General features: G+C 36.1%; 1 protein-coding gene and 1 long non-coding RNA gene across 4 annotated transcripts in view; one reads left to right on the top strand and one right to left on the bottom strand.

The window, feature by feature from the left end:
• The window catches only part of PTGER3 (prostaglandin E receptor 3), a 243,359-nt gene that overhangs the window by 182,061 nt on the left and 42,277 nt on the right, over window positions 1–19,021 (top strand). The window contains exon 4 of one of the 3 annotated variants that reach the window (XM_054691020.1): window positions 1,943–2,212. The exons of the other annotated variants lie outside the window; for them this stretch is intronic. Coding sequence (XP_054546995.1) covers window positions 1,943–1,976 — 34 coding nt within the window. The 3' untranslated portion in view covers window positions 1,977–2,212. Of the gene's footprint in view, window positions 1–1,942; window positions 2,213–19,021 lie in introns of those variants that run through there. 3 annotated transcript variants of the gene reach the window in all.
• Window positions 304–16,801, bottom strand: LOC119235925 (uncharacterized). Its single transcript, XR_005122949.2, has 6 exons — window positions 16,159–16,801; window positions 15,221–15,410; window positions 11,866–12,033; window positions 10,712–10,805; window positions 3,544–3,626; window positions 304–596 (listed from the first exon to the last, which is right to left on the bottom strand). It is a non-coding gene; the product is annotated as an uncharacterized LOC119235925 (long non-coding RNA).

Below are 19,021 nucleotides of genomic sequence, written 5' to 3' on the forward strand. Positions count from 1 at the left end.
GAAATGGTAGTTACAGGAATCTACCCATATGATTAAGTGGCAGTGATATATACAACATTGTACTGATAAAAATTTCCTGATGCTGAATTACTTTCTATAATAGTCAATGCAAGATATAACCTAACCTTTGGGAGAAGTGGCTGAAGAATATCCTGGAACTTTCCATTATTACAACTTCTTTTAAATCTATAATTATTTCAAAATAAACATTCAAGAATGAGCTTTTAAAAAAATCTTACAGGTCATATTTAGAAACTTACTCTACCAACAGAAAGCATAAAAACACAAAAACAAAGAGCTGGTATAAAATAATAGAACAGATTTCCTCAGTAATTTCTTGGGTGTTTTTGATAATTCTTTCTGACCTATTTGATTTGGAATGCAGGTTCTGTTTTGATGTTGATGTTATTATCAAAGTTTTGCTGTTCTTTGTCTTCAGTAACAGCATTGTATAAAAACTCCTGAGTCATCTTGGCTGGGTCATGAATATATCTGACAATATTTTAGCATTTATTAGAAAAAAGTTACTTATCTTATTTGTGATCTTCAGCTATCAGGACATATCTGCTGATACCTGCTGCTGCACTCATTTCTTTCTTTTGGGAAAGTGAAAAAAAAAAAAAAAAAAACAAGGAAGTGAAAAAGGAGTCTCAGGATCTATTAGTGGCATGAAACTATGAAAGCCAAATCTAGCCAGACCTTTTTCTCCAGCTGTGTCTAATTTTTTAAATCTACAGTGAAAATCCTTCCTGCCCTTCTGACATGCAGCAAACATTTTTAGAGTTTCTATAAAACCAAGAATGACCTCTTATTTGTCATGCAGGCCTATTTGAATGTGACCTTTTCCACAAATGAAAATTGATGGGACTAATATGGGTTCCTTCCCTACAATAACTTGGAACCAGAACACAGAGATTCAAATTGGGTAATGTTAAGGTCCAATGCTGCCTGTTTTGTGTAACTATTTCTTTTTCTCCATTATGAAATATGCCAAACACAGAAACATTTAATTTCTCACATCTCTGAATAAACAGAAAGAAAACTTAAAGAATTTGTCTTATTTGTTTCAAATTTCTTTCTTTTAAAGACTTATTTTTTTTAAGATTTATTTATGTATGCATAGAGGAGCTGGGGTACAGGCCAGAGGTGTAGGGGTAGTGGGGTTGTGTGTGTGAGAGGATTCACCAGAGACAAAGTGGGGAACAGAACAGGCAGACTGACTGAAACACACTGCTGAGGGGAGCAGTGGGCGCAACAGGAGAGGTCTGCTGTGCCATGTGGGTATCTCCCTGGCTGGCTGGGAGGCTGTGGAGGCTGTGGATTGCTTCATAGTGCTGTGCTTAACCCTTTGTGCCACCAGGGAGGCCCTCAAATTTCTTTTTCTCTGAAAAAGCTATGAGAATTTTGATGTAGATACAAAATTAAAGAGACTATTCTAAGATATACAGTCATCTATAGTATTCTCACATTCTGGATTTCTCTTTGCTTTCTTATTCTTTCATTTAACTTGTAAATGGTAGTTAATTATTGGCTTTCTTATATGATCATCTGATTATAAACTGAAATTAGCTGAGAACCTTGATTTTTTTTTCATGTCTCTGGAGCTCTTTTTTAATTTATTTGTAAATTGGAAACTTTGGGACCTTATCTCATTTCACTGGTCATTCTCACCAATATCTTTCCATGTTTCCACCCCAGGTGCAGAGGGGACTTTCCCCTCAAAGGCAGCTATTTGTTGAGGGGGATACGTAGATTGTCCTCATTCGTTTTTCTCTATTGCTTCCATTCAACTTTTCTCTTGTTCCTTTTCTACTACTATAGTTGACTTAATACCCATGTTCATAACCTGTAGTTTATGGAAATTCCTCACCTTCTAGCTTTATTTAAGATGTTATCAGTGGATTTCTCATTTGTTATCCTAATTGGCTTGTTTATTTTTCAGGAGGAATTTTTTGGAGATTAAAACCCTACCTTGATGCCAAGATCACATCACTGGAGTTCCTCAACTATTTTTTAATTAAAGAAAAGAAAAACCGGGCCTCCCCGGTGGCGCAGCGGTTGAGCGCTGGGTTGCGAAGCTGCCCACAGCCTCTGCAGCACTGGTTCAATCCCCGGCTGCTCCCGGCCACCGGAGGAGGGTCCCACATGGTGCGCAGACCTCTCCTGCCACCCGCTGCTCCCCTCAGCAGTGTACTTCGGTCCTTCTGCCTGCTCTGCTCCCCGCTCTGGCTCTGGTGAATTCTCTCACCTTCGCGCGCTTCTGACTGTACCCGGTGCTTGTATAAATAAATAAATAAGCAAACTAATTAATTAATTTAAAAAAAAAAAAAAAAAAGAAAAGAAAAACCACAAAACACCCCACCTCCCAGCACATTCCCTTTTATTTCCTGGTTTATGCTCATCCCAAAAGGTAAACCCTATCCAGAAGCTGATTATGTCCTGTTTCCATGCATGTTTTTGTACTTACTGCACCATGTATATGCACAATTAAATTTGTATCTTACTGTCTTTTGATTTTAAAATATTTATATATTTGTCTTCATGTTCTATATATGATTTGCTACATGATGTTCTTCACTTAAAATTATGTTAATCCATATGGGAACATCAATTTCTAGATTATTAATTGTAACTGTGGTAGAGTATTTCACAATTCGAAAAAAGCATATTTTGTTTGTTCAATCCACTGCCAAGGGAAAATTATTTTCAGTTTCACCATAAGTAACACTACCAAAAACAGATACTCATATTAAGAGTTGATTTGTGCACATTTGCATGAGTTTCCTTAAGATGAATAACTAGGAGTGAAAGGGCTGAGTCAAAGGACATGTGAATCCTAAGCCAATTCATATGAGACTTTAAGAATTCTCCCACCTACCTACATCAACATTTTGACGGTTTAATTTTTTACATCCTGTAGGTATGGAATGGTATCTCACTGTTAAAATTTATTATTTTACATTTTCCTAATTGAAATGTGAGGTGAAGGCCTCCCTTGGTGGCGCAGCAGTTGAGCGCTGGGCTGCGAAGCTGACCGCAGCCTCTGCAGCACCGATTTGGTCCCCGGCCACCAGCGAGGGTCCCACATGGCGCGAGACCCTGCCACGCCTGCTGCTCCCCTCAGCAGTGTATTTTGTCAGTCTGCCTGTTCTGTTCCCTGCTCTTCTGGTGAATTCTCTCACCCTCCAGTGCTTCTGACTTTACCCAGTGCTTGTATAAATAAATAAATAAATAAATCTTTAAAAAAAAAAAAAAAAAAAAAAAAAGGAAAGAAATGTGAGGTGAAAATCTTTCCAAGTCTTATTGACAAATGGTTTTCTTCTGATTGACCTTTTTTTTCCTAAAACTGATAATTTCTCCTGAGTTATAGGTCAATTTCTTGATGGTTTGTGAGGGTTTTAAAACATTTTATGGAATATAATACTCTTGGTGCTTAACAAATGCAATCAGTTTTCATGAACTTTTTCATGAAGATGTCTCTATCTCTCTCTCCCTTTTTCCCTCCCCAACCCAACTTCTCTTTCCACCTCTGCCTGTACCTACCTCCATCTCAATAATTCCTTCTCATCCTACAGTTCAGACTTCGTCCATGGAAATATCTTGGAAAATAGGCAGCATACTACATTCTTTAAAAAAAAAAAAAAAAAGATTTGTTTATACAAGAGTTGGGGTACAGGCCAGATCCACAGGAGAGTGAGAGGATTCACCAAAGACAGAGTGGGGAACAGAACAGGCAGAGAGCAGGCGAGACAGGAGAGGTCTGCTGCGCCATGTGGGATTCTCGATGGCTGGCAGGGATCGAACCCATGCTGCAGAGGCTGCAGACAGCTTCACAGTGTGGCGCTCAACCGCCTGCGCCACCAGGGAGGCCCACATACTACGTTCTTAATTTCTCATATCTCACTTCTACTCACCCCTCATCCCCATGGTCACTATTCAGGTTTATTCATGGGACATCCATTCCTTCCAAAGTATTCACATTCGTGCCACAAATATTAAGAGTAGTAGTGTTCTACATTTATGGATAACCTGGTTGTCAGACACAGTCATAGTCTGTATATTATTTTAAGTTCAACTAGGGTCTTTCCTTTTTTAGCATCTCTTACCACTTTCCACTTCGTGGAACTTTCTTTTTTTTTTTTTTTTTTTCAGGATTTTGCAAGTCTGCTAAGTTTAGTAAACAAAATGGTAAGTGGCAATGGGTGCTAATATGCATGATAGAAATCAGAAAAAGTCTAATAATTTTATAAATACAGGCCGAACACTGATTGTTACAGCAAAATAAAACTGAAATGATAATGTCAATTTACTGAAATGGGTAAATGTTACAATGAGTTTCTAGGATATACTACACCATAATGTTAAATTGCATCTACACACAACATTGGTATTAGTGTGTAAATTTCTCTGGAAAAGCCTATAATTTTGTGAGTCTGAAACAATGACAGTTTTTTTGTTTTGTTTTTTTTAAGATTTATTTATTTATACAAGCACTGGGTACAGTCAGAAGCGCGGGAGGGTGAGAGAATTCACCAGAGCCAGAGCAGGGAGCAGAGCAGGCAGAATGACCGAAGTACACTGCTGAGGGGAGCAGCGGGCAGCAGGAGAGGTCTGCGCGCCATGTGGGACCCTCACCTAGGCCGGTGAGCAGCCGGGGATTGAACCGGCGCTGCAGAGGCTGCGGGTAGCTTCGCAACCCAGTGCTCAACCGCTGCGCCACCGGGGAGGCCCAACAATGACCGTTTTTAACATCAATGTCAGTTATTGATATCTAGTTAATGCAACAGCTTTAATTGAAATATCAAACTAGATTTTTCTTTGTTTTGTTTTTATTTCTCTTTGTCTTTTCTCTTAGAAAAGAGAAATAAAAACATTTCCAAATGCTTAGGGTTATTTATTTGGATTCCAGTTTAAACTTTCCATTATTTTCAATTTTGCTTTTAAACATAGGCATCTGTTTGGTTTCATGAGCAAAGTCACCAATTTTGTGCTCTTTTTACTAAAGTTCTTAAATAGAAGTATTATTTCAATATTTGACACTAGACCAAGGAGAATGAAGAGCCTAAGTATGTATTTCATAAAGAAAAATTTTTTATAGGAATATGCATTAGAAAAATAATGGTAGGGTGCTTTAATTACAACAATAAAAAAATAAGAGAGTCACACCCCTCTATTACCAATATAACACTACTAGTACATACTTAGTACTATTTATCTGCTATGTTTAAAAATTGGACCTCAAAGAAGTGAATACCAGTGACATTGGATGGCATAGCCAAAAGAGTTCAAGACTCGAAGGGATCAAATCTCAGTTCCACACTTAATGGCTTTGTAGTATTGGTCTTATAATTTATCTATGTGTTGTTACCCTAATTTTTAAAATAGTAATTATAATAAAAGATTGACATAAAGATGAAATAAGAAAATATATAAAGGCATGGGAAAATACTAGGTACCCAATATTTATTGGTTTCTTTTTCATCATATTGTACACTAATTACACCTAATCCTTATAGCCATGGAAATTGAATTGGGCATTAGAAGACATTCACATGTTCTTGTTAGGGATAAATTCACTCCATCTATACCAACTATCCTTGTTGTAGCGCCAGCAAAGCAGGTATTCTTTGGTCTTAGGGTAATGGATCTTGCTATTCCCTCTTTCTGAATGTTCTTCCAATTATGTACATTTTACCCCCTTCAACTCTGTGTTTGAATGTCTCTTTCTAGTTGTGGCTTATCCTGACAACCTCATTTAAAATTGCAAACTGTACATGTCCTTCCTCACTGCTCTCTCATTATTACACTACTGATTCTCATTACCATACTCTTTTTAAAACACATTTATCACTCATTATATTTACTTTTTTGTTTATTATTTACTCTGTCTTTCATAGTAGAATGTGTACTCTATAAAAGATAAACTGAGATCATAGCGCACCCCTAAGTATGTTCTGCTGTCTGAGTTAGTCTGAAATACCTGTGTTCATTCATTCAAAGATAGTTGTTGTTACCTAACTTCCAAGTTACTTAACTACCAAGAAATGGGTGCTTAGGACACAGCTGTGAATTAAATAGTGTTTAGCCTTCATTTCCACATTCCCCAGAGTCAGAAGTGTAGGAACTACAAAATGCATAATGGAACAGATGAAAAAATTGGCTCAGGTACAAGACAACTTCCCAAGAAGACTGGGAATTACCTTGTATTGGGAGGAGTACATTATTTTTTTTTTCTGAGCCTGACAATCAAATATACTGACATAGGATTTTTTTCTATAACTGGTGATGTTATATATCCGGAAGATCAAGACTATGTAGACAATACTAACTACTGCCCCAGCATTCTGATACATATCATGATAAATATCTATGTTCACTGGACCATTTTAAGTTTGAATGTTGACATTGAAATTAATGCTAAAATAATAGTCATCATGTTGTAATAAAATAACAATACAATACAACTCAGTTGTAACTCACCAGTGGGTAGAGCTACACTGCTCAGATAATTTCTATGGAGTCAAATCTAAAATAACTTCATAGTGGAGTTATTTGAAGGAATGCAAACCAATGAGACATGAATTAAAGAGGAATGCATGTTGTAAACACAAAGAAACTAAGTTTATAGAAATCATATTAATTTTTTGGTAAGTAAGCAAGAATTCAGATATGTTCTATTTTTACCTGACCTCTCTCCTCTACCTCTAGTAGTTAAAATAAATGATCTTCCCCCTTAAATCTCTCTATTATGTATACTTTAGGACATATCTGTCTGATTTTATGCAACTGCTGAACTCAGTCATCTTACTCAAGATGTTGTATATGCCTGAACAACCAGGCATTATGTGAAAGCTTTATGTAATGCTAGTTTCAGTTCTTGCCCTATAACAGTGTATTTATCCATTAAGTCTGCCTTTGTCTAGTCTCTGGATAATGAAATCCTGATAAGGATTTGACAGACTGCACAGAAGAAAGATGTCATAGATAAGTGCTGGACCTGTTATTTCTACCTCATCATTAACACAGGCATTACCTTATTTGAATACACAGGGTACAAGAAACATAATCATTTTATGTAATGATGTGAGGGAAGAGGATTAACTCAAGCATCCTGGTAAATAAGTTATACCCTTCAAAATATGTTTTAATTGTGCAACAATATGAAGTGCTCAAAATACAAATGACTCACTTTGAGGCAGGGCACCCAGGTAGCAAAAAAACCTATCAAATTATTCATGATTCATTCTAACATTTTTACATAAGAGTGTGACTGGGAACACAAACAAGGACTGAGCAAGCTGACCTTGAATGTACCATAGAAGATTATATAGGTGAAAATTTTGCATAAAATCATGCAGAAGTTGAGAAGAAATCAAAATCTAAGACCGTAAGCGGTAGAATGGTGTTAAATCATAGATGAGCAAAGATGGGCAGTTCTATGTAGAGGTGTAACACCAATTTGAAAAGATCATAAGCTGTGTGCACCAAGGATTTTGATGACATGAGTAACACATACTGAGAAACATACTGAATGGTTAGTGCTAAAAGTAATTTTGAAGACAAATAATTTAACCCCGGTAACTCTAAAAAAGATGTAAATTGGTTCAGAGAAGTCAGATAATGTATGCTTAATCCAAAACTAAATGATAGCAGAGAATATACCAGAAAAACAGAATATACCATCTGAAGTTTCATCTGTCTTGCTAGGTCCATCTAGCACATTAGGCCATCAGACCATGTGACATCAAATAATTGAACAGCTCAGGTGTTTCATTTGGGGCCAAGGAATTTTCGATAAACTTTTATACTATTTCATCAATGCCTTTATTTGGCATTATATTAGATATAATGTCTTTTTTTTTCCAATTAGATGATCATTGTTTCCAGACATCTTTTCTTCTGCCTACACATTGGTCATTTGTATAAACAGGCTATTAAATGCAACCCCAGGGTCTGTTCCTGTTCCAGTACCCTGATTTCTAACTTGCAATTAACCACAGGAAGGTGAACATACAGTGCTGAGAAGGGAGCCAAGCAAGGACCTGTCATCAGATGATTTTAGTCATGAACCTTTGCGCAGCAATTAAATTCAACTAACTGGAAAGGCAATGAAAAATATGGATCCAGATTACCGGTCAACTACTTTGCATGCATGGCTCTGATTACATGGTGAAAATCCAAAAGCCATAAAGCCACAGTAGAGGTTGATACAGCCAATCAAGTCAACAACTCACAGAGCCTTATAATTGAGAGTCATCTTACTGTTGCCCAAGGTCACAGAGCTCCTTAATTGCAGATCCAAAATAAAATCAATGATTCCTCCCATGAGTTCAGGACTCTCTCCAAGCAGTCTTTAACTACAAGGATAATTCGCTCTGAAAGAGATCTGTACTTATTATTTTGAGGTCTGCAGCATATTTAAATGACCCACATAATGTCAAATGAATTTTGGGTGAAGTTTTAAGAACCTTGGCTCATTTTGAAACAAGTTATAGAAAAATCTGAACAGTGATACGATAAACTAACTTTCATTTGTTTATTTAAGAAAAGGAAAGACAAATAACCCCAAACCTCAAGCTGCTGATACAGAGTAATTAGACCACAGAAATCAAGGACACAGGAAATACCAAATGTCCACAACCATAATCAGAAGTAAATTTTATGTACTGAACTGACTGAAAGGTTTTAAAATAAGCAAGGTGTGTTAAGAGGATAAGGAAGAAGGAAAGCTGAGGAAACACACTTCATTTTTTTCTTTTATAAAACTCTTCAAACTGCCCTTTTTATGACAGACCTTGCCTTATTTAGACAAGCCAGGATGACTAAGTTTTTCTTCCAAAAAGCTGTATATATAGCAGATGATTTCTTACTCAAAAGCCATTTGTAGGGCCTTCCTAGTGGTACAAGGGATTAAGTCTCAGCACTATGAAGCTATCCAGCCACTGAAGCATGAGTTTGATCCCCCACCAGGGAGCAACACACATGGCACAGCAGACCTCTCCTGCCTCACCCGCTGCTCCCCTCAGCAGTGTATTTCAGTAAATCTGCCTGTTCTGCTCCCCACTCTGTCTCTGGTGAATTTTTTTACCCCCTGCACCTCTGACCTACACCCCAGCTCTTGTATGCATAAATAAATAAATCTCTTTTTTTTTTTAAAAAAAAAAAAGCCATTTGTAGTGCTTTGAAGCACTGAAAGCATCGGTGACTTTGTGGTTCCTGTCAGTGCTGCTCAACTGACTTAAGGGCCAAACCTGTGGAACAGCCCCGTTGGATGGACCATGTTCTCTCTCATACATTCTGAATCTAAAAGGAAAATATTTTCTCCTCTTTACTGTTGCCATTTTTTGATGTTTATTGTGTGTCACAAAATGTCAGACCTTACTGTCCCCGTCTGACTGCCTGGGGCAGGGACCCTCTACAGTTGCATTATGCTGTCCATGGAGCAAACAGTAAACTTTCATATGTGGTCCCTGGAATTTGAAGTTGTTCGTTACAGACATTAGTGTTATTTACTTTGATGTACACACAGAGGAATACTTCTTTGAATTTTTTTCTCCCAATAAGTAGAGTTTGCCATGTTGTCAACATTACACACAATTGTTGACCAATAACTTCTTCCCTTTCCTACTGTACACCTAGAAAATGTCATCATTTTCTTCTTTGAAGTTTAGTAAATCCCTTATCCTGGCTAGCAAATTGCAATTGAAAATTATGGGTAGCTGAGCTTGTGGAAGTCTCATTTTTAGTTGTCCAGGGTGTTGTTCCTTGTGAATGCTGAGACCTCATGTTCTCCATGGTACAGTACCACCTAATAGACAGAGGCCCCACCGGCCTCGGTATCTGAGTGACTATGGAGTTGAGTCCCATATCAACCAGCAATGTACATGTAACTTGAACAGGAAGTAAGTTTTCACTGGGTTAAGCTACAAAGATTTTGAGATTGCCAGTACATTGCAACCTTCCCTATTCAGACTAATACATGGCATACAGGCTGGAATACGTATGTAGATATATGGTCATGTATATGATGCATGTGTTAATGAGTATATATTCAAATACATATTCTAACCTGTGTGCCATATATTCATGCATAAACATTGTACATGTGTTTTTATAAGTTTATGTATGTGTACATACCCAAATGAACACATAAAAGAGTTGTCAGAATATATATGTATATACATACACACACATCAACATCTATGACTACTAAACTATTGCCTAAGCAACATGATGGTAAAGTGATTTATTTTATAGAAAGTGTTTTTCATGATATCTTTAAAAGAAGATGATTTTTAGCAATTTAGTTCCCTTTTCATAACACCATGCCAAAACCCAACTTCTATTCTGCTGGAGGTTCTTTAAGGTGCTGATGGCAACCCCATCACCTCTGCAGCCTAAATAGAATGAAAAATACATACAGGTAATAAGCAGATTTGGGAATCTCAATATAATAACTTTTTCATCCTAAAAATGATCAGAGTGGGTTTTTCTGCTCTTTACCAGATAACATGAACTGACTCATCCATCTGCATGCAGGAAGAGGTCCTGGAGGACTATTGGCTTCCCCTTGCTGAGACGGAAGCTCTTCTAGACAGTTTGGTTTATGGTACAGTTAGGAGAGAGGAGAGCAGGCGCTACTTGGAGACATGTTGAGGAAGGAACAAGAGACTGTTGTCTTGTACAGCAATAAAATTCTCCTTAATCTTACCTTTCAGAGAAGTAAATAATGGAGTAACTAGGAAGCGAGATTCATATCATTCAATGTTGTTTCCTCCTGGAGAGGTGTAGCAATTCCTTTTTGTCTGTGGGATTTAGAAAGGTTCATTAATAAAATTTCTCTTCCATGGGGCCTCCCTGGTGGTGCAAGGAGTACAGCACTTATGAAGCTGTCTGCAGCCTCTGCAGCACAAGTTCAAACCCCAGCCAGGGAGCTACCCACATGGCGCAGCAGACCTCTCCTGACTTGCCCGCTGCTCTCCTCAGCCATGTACTTTGGTCTATCTGCTTGTTCTGTTCCCCACTCTGTCTCTGGTGATTCCTCTCACCTCCCAAACCTCTGGCCTGTATCCCAGTTCTTGTAATCATAAATAAATAAATCTTAAAAAAAATGTTTTTGCTTCCACCTATAATAACATTAGAGGACAGTGGAATGAAAGGTAGATGAAAACTTTCTATAGTAGCCTCTTCTATAAATCTAAAATTATTTCAAAATAAAACAATTTAAAGAAAATATTTGTCTTTTAGCAGCTAGAGGCACAAGCTAGTGTTAAATTTTAGGAGTAAATTCACGGCAAAGTCTCCCCACAGGAAAATGGATTAGGAAGGTGATATTTAGGGTGCTCCTTAATATTCAAACATAAGCATGACAACTCATTTATATATTTTGTAGCAAAGCTGAGATCTGGTGTATTTAAATAAATCTGATGCAAAGGCTGGTGAATAACAAAGAGTTGATCTACTATATATAGATCAATTCAGCTACAAAATGTAGCTGAACATTCATCATTTTGTGAATCCTAAAAAGTATTCTCTTTCACTTTGCTTTCAGTTGCCCTTCAGTCCTTTTAAAAAATAACACCAGGCCTCCCTGGTGGCGCAGGAGGTTGAGCGCCCACAGCCTCTGCAGCTTGGGTTTGATCCCGGCCGGCTGGCGAGAATTCCACATGGTGAAGCAGACCTCTCCTATCTTGCCCGCTGCTCCCCTCAGCAGTGTATTTCAGTCAGTCTGCCTGTTCTGTTCCCCACTCCATCTCTGGTGAATCCTCTCACCCTCCCGCGCATCTGGCCTGTACCCCAGTTCTTGTATAAAAATAAATAAGTCTTTTTAAAAAATAACAAAATAAAATATAAAATAACACCTACCTTTCTTAACTTCTAAATTAAGGAGGGTTCTGTCACAGTTCCATCAGGATTTTCATATGGATGCAGTATCCAAGCTCCTTATTAAAAATAACCCCATTTTTTATGGGATAGATACAAGAGGTCCATTTAATTTCAATAAAAACATAGACAAACATTTGAGAGGCAACACTGTAAAGAAAAACAATGGTTAATAATTTCAGAATCAGAAATAACTATATTTAAATACCAAACATGACACTTTTACTTAGTTTCTCTTAAAATATTTTATAAGTCTCAGTTTGCTTATCTGCAAAACTGTAATAATAGAGCTTACAAACAAAGGTGTTGTGAAATTTATGGGCATCACATAGAAGTAGTTCCTGGGAGTTCTACATATTGGTTCTAATTCTCTGGAGAAAAAAATCAGGGATTGATAAAAAGTATGAATATCAAGATGGAATAAGAAGCAAGTGTCAGTGGGAGAAGTAAAGACATATAAATGGGATGGCACTTTGCTGAAAAAATGCGCACCTTCTTCACAATTGTACACATTCTGGATTGTGGTCACAATTAGTTCCAGAGTGTTTTTCAATAAGCATGTTTTTATCCTCACACCGATGGTCACACCACAAAAAAATTTATAAGATGAGCTAAAACAGCAAGTCTCAAGAATCATTGGAAGACACAGCTCAGTGTTGCCTTTTTCTGTTAATTTCATAACCACAGACAACAAAGGCAAAAGGAGTTTGCTGGTTTTTGTTTTTTTGGTTTTTTTTTAGGGTCTACAATTCTCATTTGAATCAGAACAAATTTGAGAGTAAGACCAATTCAAAATGCACATCAGTGCATTCTGAGTTCAAATTCCAAGTGATTAGCGAATGTATACCTGACAACTCAGTGACCAGAAATGATCCTAAGAGCACCAATCATAGTGGTAATAGCTTGTAATCAATACTAGAGTTCTTAGAAAAAGCTTTCAAGACCTTATAAAACCAACTAATGATATGATATTTTGTTCTGTTTAATTACCAGTGTAATTAAACCTAATAGCTGGAGGATAAATGTACCAAGATGCAGACAATTAAGTTAATCACAACACATGTAAGATATGTTTATACATCACATAATTCTTCTTACAGGAAGCATCTAGGTCTACCTTAACTAAAATTTGCATTTTCAGACAAATGCATATAATAAAAAGATTTCCAGTTTCCATACTCTGAGTTTAAAATGACAACAGTGTTTCTAAAAACTGAATACTAACTTTTACTGATCTTTAAAGAATTGAATTCAAGAAACAAAGAAATACTTTTTCTTAGTTTAGATGCTTAGAGATATCCTGGATAAGAATAAAATAAAAAAAAATAAAGAGTAAAAATAATTATTTCTACTAAAAATTGATTTGCAGTTCTTTGTATATTCTAGGTAATAGTCATTTGTTGGCTATATACCATAACTATCTGCTCCTAGGTCTGCAACTTCTCTTTTATCATATCTTTTAATGTATAATTTTATAAATGGTCATTTCATCAAATTAGTCCATTTTTCCTAATATGACTTCTGGGTTTTTATTTTTTTATTATTTTAGCTCACTGGTTCTCATTTGCTAATCTGCTATCACAATTCTTGTTATTAAGCCTACTGGGTCTTCATTTACTAAACTACCCTTCCTATTCTTATTGAGCTCACCCACTCATCATTTGCTTTGACTTGTGTTTTTTTTTTAACTTTTTTTTATTATTGGTGAAGTACCATTATTTTGTCTTTACTACTGTTTTGATGGTATAGGATTCGCCCCCTAAATCACCTACAGAGTGATTTGTGTTTTTGTGTCATATTTAAGAATATCTCTCCTGTAATTGGCAACAAATACTCTTCAATATTTTCTTCTAGCCATGTTTTATCTTTTCATATTTAAGTCTTTAATGTCTCTGCAGTTCATATTTGTGTTTTGGGTGAAGCTGGTACCTAATTTTATTTTTTCCAAGGAAAGCCACTGACCAAACACCACTTTTTGAATACTCATTTTCTTACACCCTTGTAACACCATCTCTATCATTTACAAGCTATCTATATATCTACATATACTTAAATTATATAGCTAGATTATATATTACAAATGTATATAATATTACAGTCATTATATTCCATTTATATATTACCTATGTCATTTATATCTAATCCCTATACATTTACATATATATTTGAATTCTAAATCATTTATATCTGCATAGATTTATGTTTTTTATACTAAAATTACATGGTTAAATATTATAATTACACTACAAATTTATATTTTTATATCACTTATAGCTATATCATTTATGTATCATCTATGTCATTTATATCATTCATATACAATCACATATATAATTCTCTACACTATTAAGTTTATTCTTATGATGAAATATATATTTTTTTAAGATTTATTATTTATTTTTTTTATTTATACAAGCACTGTGTGCAGTCAGAAGCGCGGGAGGGTGAGGGAATTCACCAGGGCCAGAACGGGGAGTACAGCAGGCAGAAGGACCGAAGGACACTGCTGAGGGGAGCAGCGGGCGGCAGGAGAGGTCTGCGCTGCATGTGGGACCCTCCTCCGGTGGCCGGGGAGAAGCCGGGGATTGAACCGGTGCCGCAGAGGCCGCTGGCAGCTTCGCATCCCAGTGCTCAACCGCTGCGCCACCGGGGAGGCCCGAAATATAAATTTTTAACTTCTATAACTTTAATTAATCTTGACCTCCGGTAATCCAACTCATCTTCAAATATGGCTTGCTTTTCCTCTACCTTTAGTCTTCTTTATTAATTTTAGAATTGACTTCTCATTTTGAAAAACTGGCATCTTTATGATATTGATATTATGATATTACACATCATATTCATATTTACTAAGTGTTCTTTGTAATATGAATATTACAATATGAACAGTGTCTCCACAAAAATTCTAAGTGTTTTTTGGTTCCAATCCAATGAATTTCTTAATTTTGACACTATTTTCAGCAGGGTCTTTCTTCTACTAGGTTTTCTAATTGGTTAAAAAGAAAATGTGGGGCTTCCCCGGTGGCGCAGCGGTTGAGCGCTGGGCTGCGAAGCTGCCCCTGCAGCACCGGTTCGATCCCCGGCTGCTCCCCGGCCACCGGAGGAGGGTCCCACATGGCGCGCAGACCTCTCCTGCCGCCCGCTGCTCCCCTCAGCAGTGTACTTCGGTCCTTCTGCCTGCTCTGCTGCCCGCTCTGGCTCTGGTGAATTCTCTCACCCTCCCGTGCTTCTGACTATACCCAGTGCTTGTATAAATAAATTAATTAATTAAAAAAAAAAAAGATGTGATTATCCTTTCTTGTTTCTGAATTTAATGAAAATACTTCTAAATACTCACCAATATGAAAGAAGTGTTTAACTGGTAGTTTGTAAGCTCCATAAAGACAGGGTATTTATTCTCTTCTCACTGCTGTATAGTATTTGACACATGCAGGCATAAAATAAAATTTGTTGCCTGAATAAGTTATTTTTCAGGGCTTTTGGTAGAAATGCTTTCTCCTTTTAATAACATTCCCTTCTGTTTCTAGCTGGATAAAAAAAATTAGCCATGAATTGGAACTGAATTTTAATATTTACTTTTTTATATTAATATAATACATGGATTTTTGTTCTATAATCTCTATCACTTTGAACTAATTATTTACCTAAAATAGAACTACCTGCAGTTATGCTTGGTACAGGGCATTACATTTTTGTACACTTTTGAGTTGCTGGCATTTCAATATATTTGCATCTCAATTCAAAAGCAAGATTGACCATATTTTTCATGACTCTGATAATATGTCTTGTTTAGATAATATACTTGGATCATGCTTTTTTACACATTCTGCCAACTTTACCTCTAATTAAAATGTTTAATTGCTGTTAATATAATAATTGATAAAATAGAATTTTATCTCCTATTTTTTAAATTATGCCCTATACATTTTATCTTACTTGAACTTCTAATCCTCCTTTACTACCTTATTTCCTGTTAAATATTTTCTGCTGAACCATATTTTCTACCATACATTTTTTCACTACATCTTGTTTCTTTATATTTCTTTGCATTATTTTCTTAGTGGTCACCCTGGCAACTGCAACTCCTTTAAGATAATGTAGTTTGGATTCATCCCAATATAATCTCAATAGTATGAAAAACTCTGTTCCTATATACTTCCATCCCCTCCTCCTTCATTATTTTCATGCAAATTACAGTGTGAAATTTTATAAGCCAACCAACACAGTTCTTCTATAAATATGCTTTATGCAGTTGTACATTAGTTATACTATTACCTTCACCAGTGTTCTTTATGTCATCATAGGGATTCAAGTTTTTGACTACTGTACTGTTTTAGCATTTCTTGTAAGGCAGACCTGCTAATAATTACTTCTTTTAGCTTGTGTTTCTCTGAGACTGCCATATTGTCTTTTTTATTTTGTTGACAAATGGATATAGAATTCTTATTTCATGTTCTTTTTCTTTTCAGAGTTTGTATATGTCATCTTACTGTGTTTTGGTCGTCAAGATTTCTGATGGAAACCAGCTATAATTCTTCTATTAAAGATCCCTTGTATGTGAGAGACACTGCTCTCTAATTCTGTCAAGCTTATCTTTATCTTTGTCTTTCAAGTAGTTTGATTATGATGTGTACAGCTGTTGAATTCTATTGGATCCTATTATCCCACTGGACATTCTTGAGCTTCATGGATATGTAGATGAATGTTTTTCATCAAATTTGGCAAGTTTCACAGCCATTATTTCTTTGAATATTTTCTTTGTCCCTTTTTCTCATTTTCTTCTGGGACTCTCATTACATGCATTGGAAAGATTTACGGTGTCTCCAGGGGACTGTGGTGGTGGTGCATGGGTACATTGGTGAAGGAAATTTTGTGGTGACTGTACCTGAGGGGGGGAAGCAAACATTGTTTTAAAATGAACAATGATGTAAAAAATATATTTAAAATTTTTTTTAACATTTATGGTGTCTCACAGACCTCTGTAGTTCTGTTAATTTTTCTTCATTTTTTCCCTATTCCTCAGAGTGAATAATCTCATTTAACCTATCTTCTATTTCACTGTTTTATTTTTTATTATTTTATCTCTTTTGTTGAGCCTCTTCAGTGAATTTTTCCTTCAGTTATTGCAGTTTTCAACTCCAAATTTTTTTTTCTTTTTTATAATCTCTGTCCCTTTATTGATATAGTCCATTTGTATAAAATTATAATAAATAACATAAAGTTCTCTTACAGCAAGTCCCATATCTAGACATATTCAGAGACTGTTTCCATTGACAGCTTTTTCCCTATGTATGGGCCATATTTTGTTTCTTTGAATATCTCCTAATTTTTTATTTATAACTCAACAGCTTCAAAAATACAATGTGGCAACTTCTGAAATCTTATTACTTTCTTTCCAGGTTTGTTGTTACAGCTGTGTTGTTACTATTATTGTTTTGTTTGTTTGTTTACTAACATTTCTGTATTAATCTGTAAGGTTTGTATTCTTTCCATTGTGTGGCCACTTTAGTCTTTGCTTAGTTATTTTAGTTGCCAGTGAATAATGAGATAAATTTCTTTGACTCCTCTGAAGTATGTTTCCTGATCTTTCCTGGAGACTTTTTTGGGTTTAGGGTCTATCTTCCCTAACCTGATAATTTATAATTCTGTCTTAGCCTTGACTTCCAGCTCATTCAGAGCCTCAAGTTCAGTCAGAGGCATAAATTAGGGCCCCTTTATAGGCTTTTCCTGGCATGTAATTTCTATTGCACATGCTTTCGACCTTCTAGATTCCCCAGAAATATATCAGAGCTTTTCAAACTCTGCTATGAATGTCTCATTTCCTAGATTTTTCTTTGAAATATTTTTGCCAAATTTTTATTTGCCCTTATTAATATTACTGCCTAAGGTAGCCATGACAATTGCGGTTAATTATTTTAGACAATTGCCCTGGGGATAGAGATGGTCTTACAAAGAAAAAGTTGAGTCAGATCAAATAGATCAACTTTGAGGATGGAGCTTTCCCAGGAAGTTACCATGCAGGTCATCTAATAACAATTCCATGAAGATGGGACTTTTGGGAGAGTTACAAACTTTTTCTACTTCCTAAAGTGTTGGTTTTCATGATTCCCATGTTTTAGAGACTGTTGTTTTTCAAGGCTACTGAGAGGCTAAGGAGAGATGAATTAAAATAGGACAAGTTAAAAAACACCACATACTACTTTAGTATTATTTTCCTATTAGACTAGAAGTGACTTTGTAGTATTAAGTATATATAAATGTTACTAGGCAAAGGGTCTAAAAACTGTCATGGGGTCAGAACTGGCCTCACTGGTTTTGGGTATAGCCATCTGCCAAAACAAATGCAAGCAAAATGGCCTTCAGTGCAGCCAAAATAAAAAAACAATTCACTCTAATCAATAAGGTAGAGGGAGAGAAAGAACTAGGAGGGTAAGGAAAGAATGTCCAGTTAATAATTGATGGTGCAAAGTGGAGCTGCAATCACAGGGAATTGTCAGGGCACAGCTAAGTCTGCTGCTAAAGTCAGGAGGCTCCACTACTACCCCATCTTACCCCCATCTTAGAGGAGAGGGGCAGTTGCTGTCTGCAGCAGCTCCAACAATAAAGAGTACTTTGGGAGCCTGTCCATATTAGGAACTGAACAAATTTTCTTTGACTTAATGAAGAAAGGGTATCAATTGAGCTTTCTCAGCTATGGACAACTGGGAGAAGGAACTAATACATAATTCAGGCATTGTTGTCGTTAGATAGGTCTGATTACAAAGAGCTACATCAAATTAATTTAAAATGCAAAACCTAGGATTAATTCAATGATGCTTTGATTCTCAAATTTTTTATTTTGCTTTAATAAACAGTTAGACTATCATCTTTAGCTATTTAAAAGTTGTGGTTTATATTTAATTTTCAGCTGTTAAAAAAGCCTCTTACAGTTTTTCTCTAATGGCAGGTCTATTTGCTTTAAAAATCAAATAAATTTAAATCAAGTATCTACAGAAAGTCTGCTGATCTAAGCAAGGCCTTAAAGTCTCACCACCTGTATTGACACTTGGACAAATGATTTTCTATCACACATAGCTGACCTCAGCTGTCATGATCATGAGAGGCTATAACCACTGGAGACACATTCACATCCCCAACA

This window comes from Talpa occidentalis, unplaced genomic scaffold, assembly GCF_014898055.3.
Source record: "Talpa occidentalis isolate TD23 unplaced genomic scaffold, MPIMG_talOcc4v2.1 talOcc4.9, whole genome shotgun sequence".
Taxonomy (NCBI): domain Eukaryota; kingdom Metazoa; phylum Chordata; class Mammalia; order Eulipotyphla; family Talpidae; genus Talpa; species Talpa occidentalis.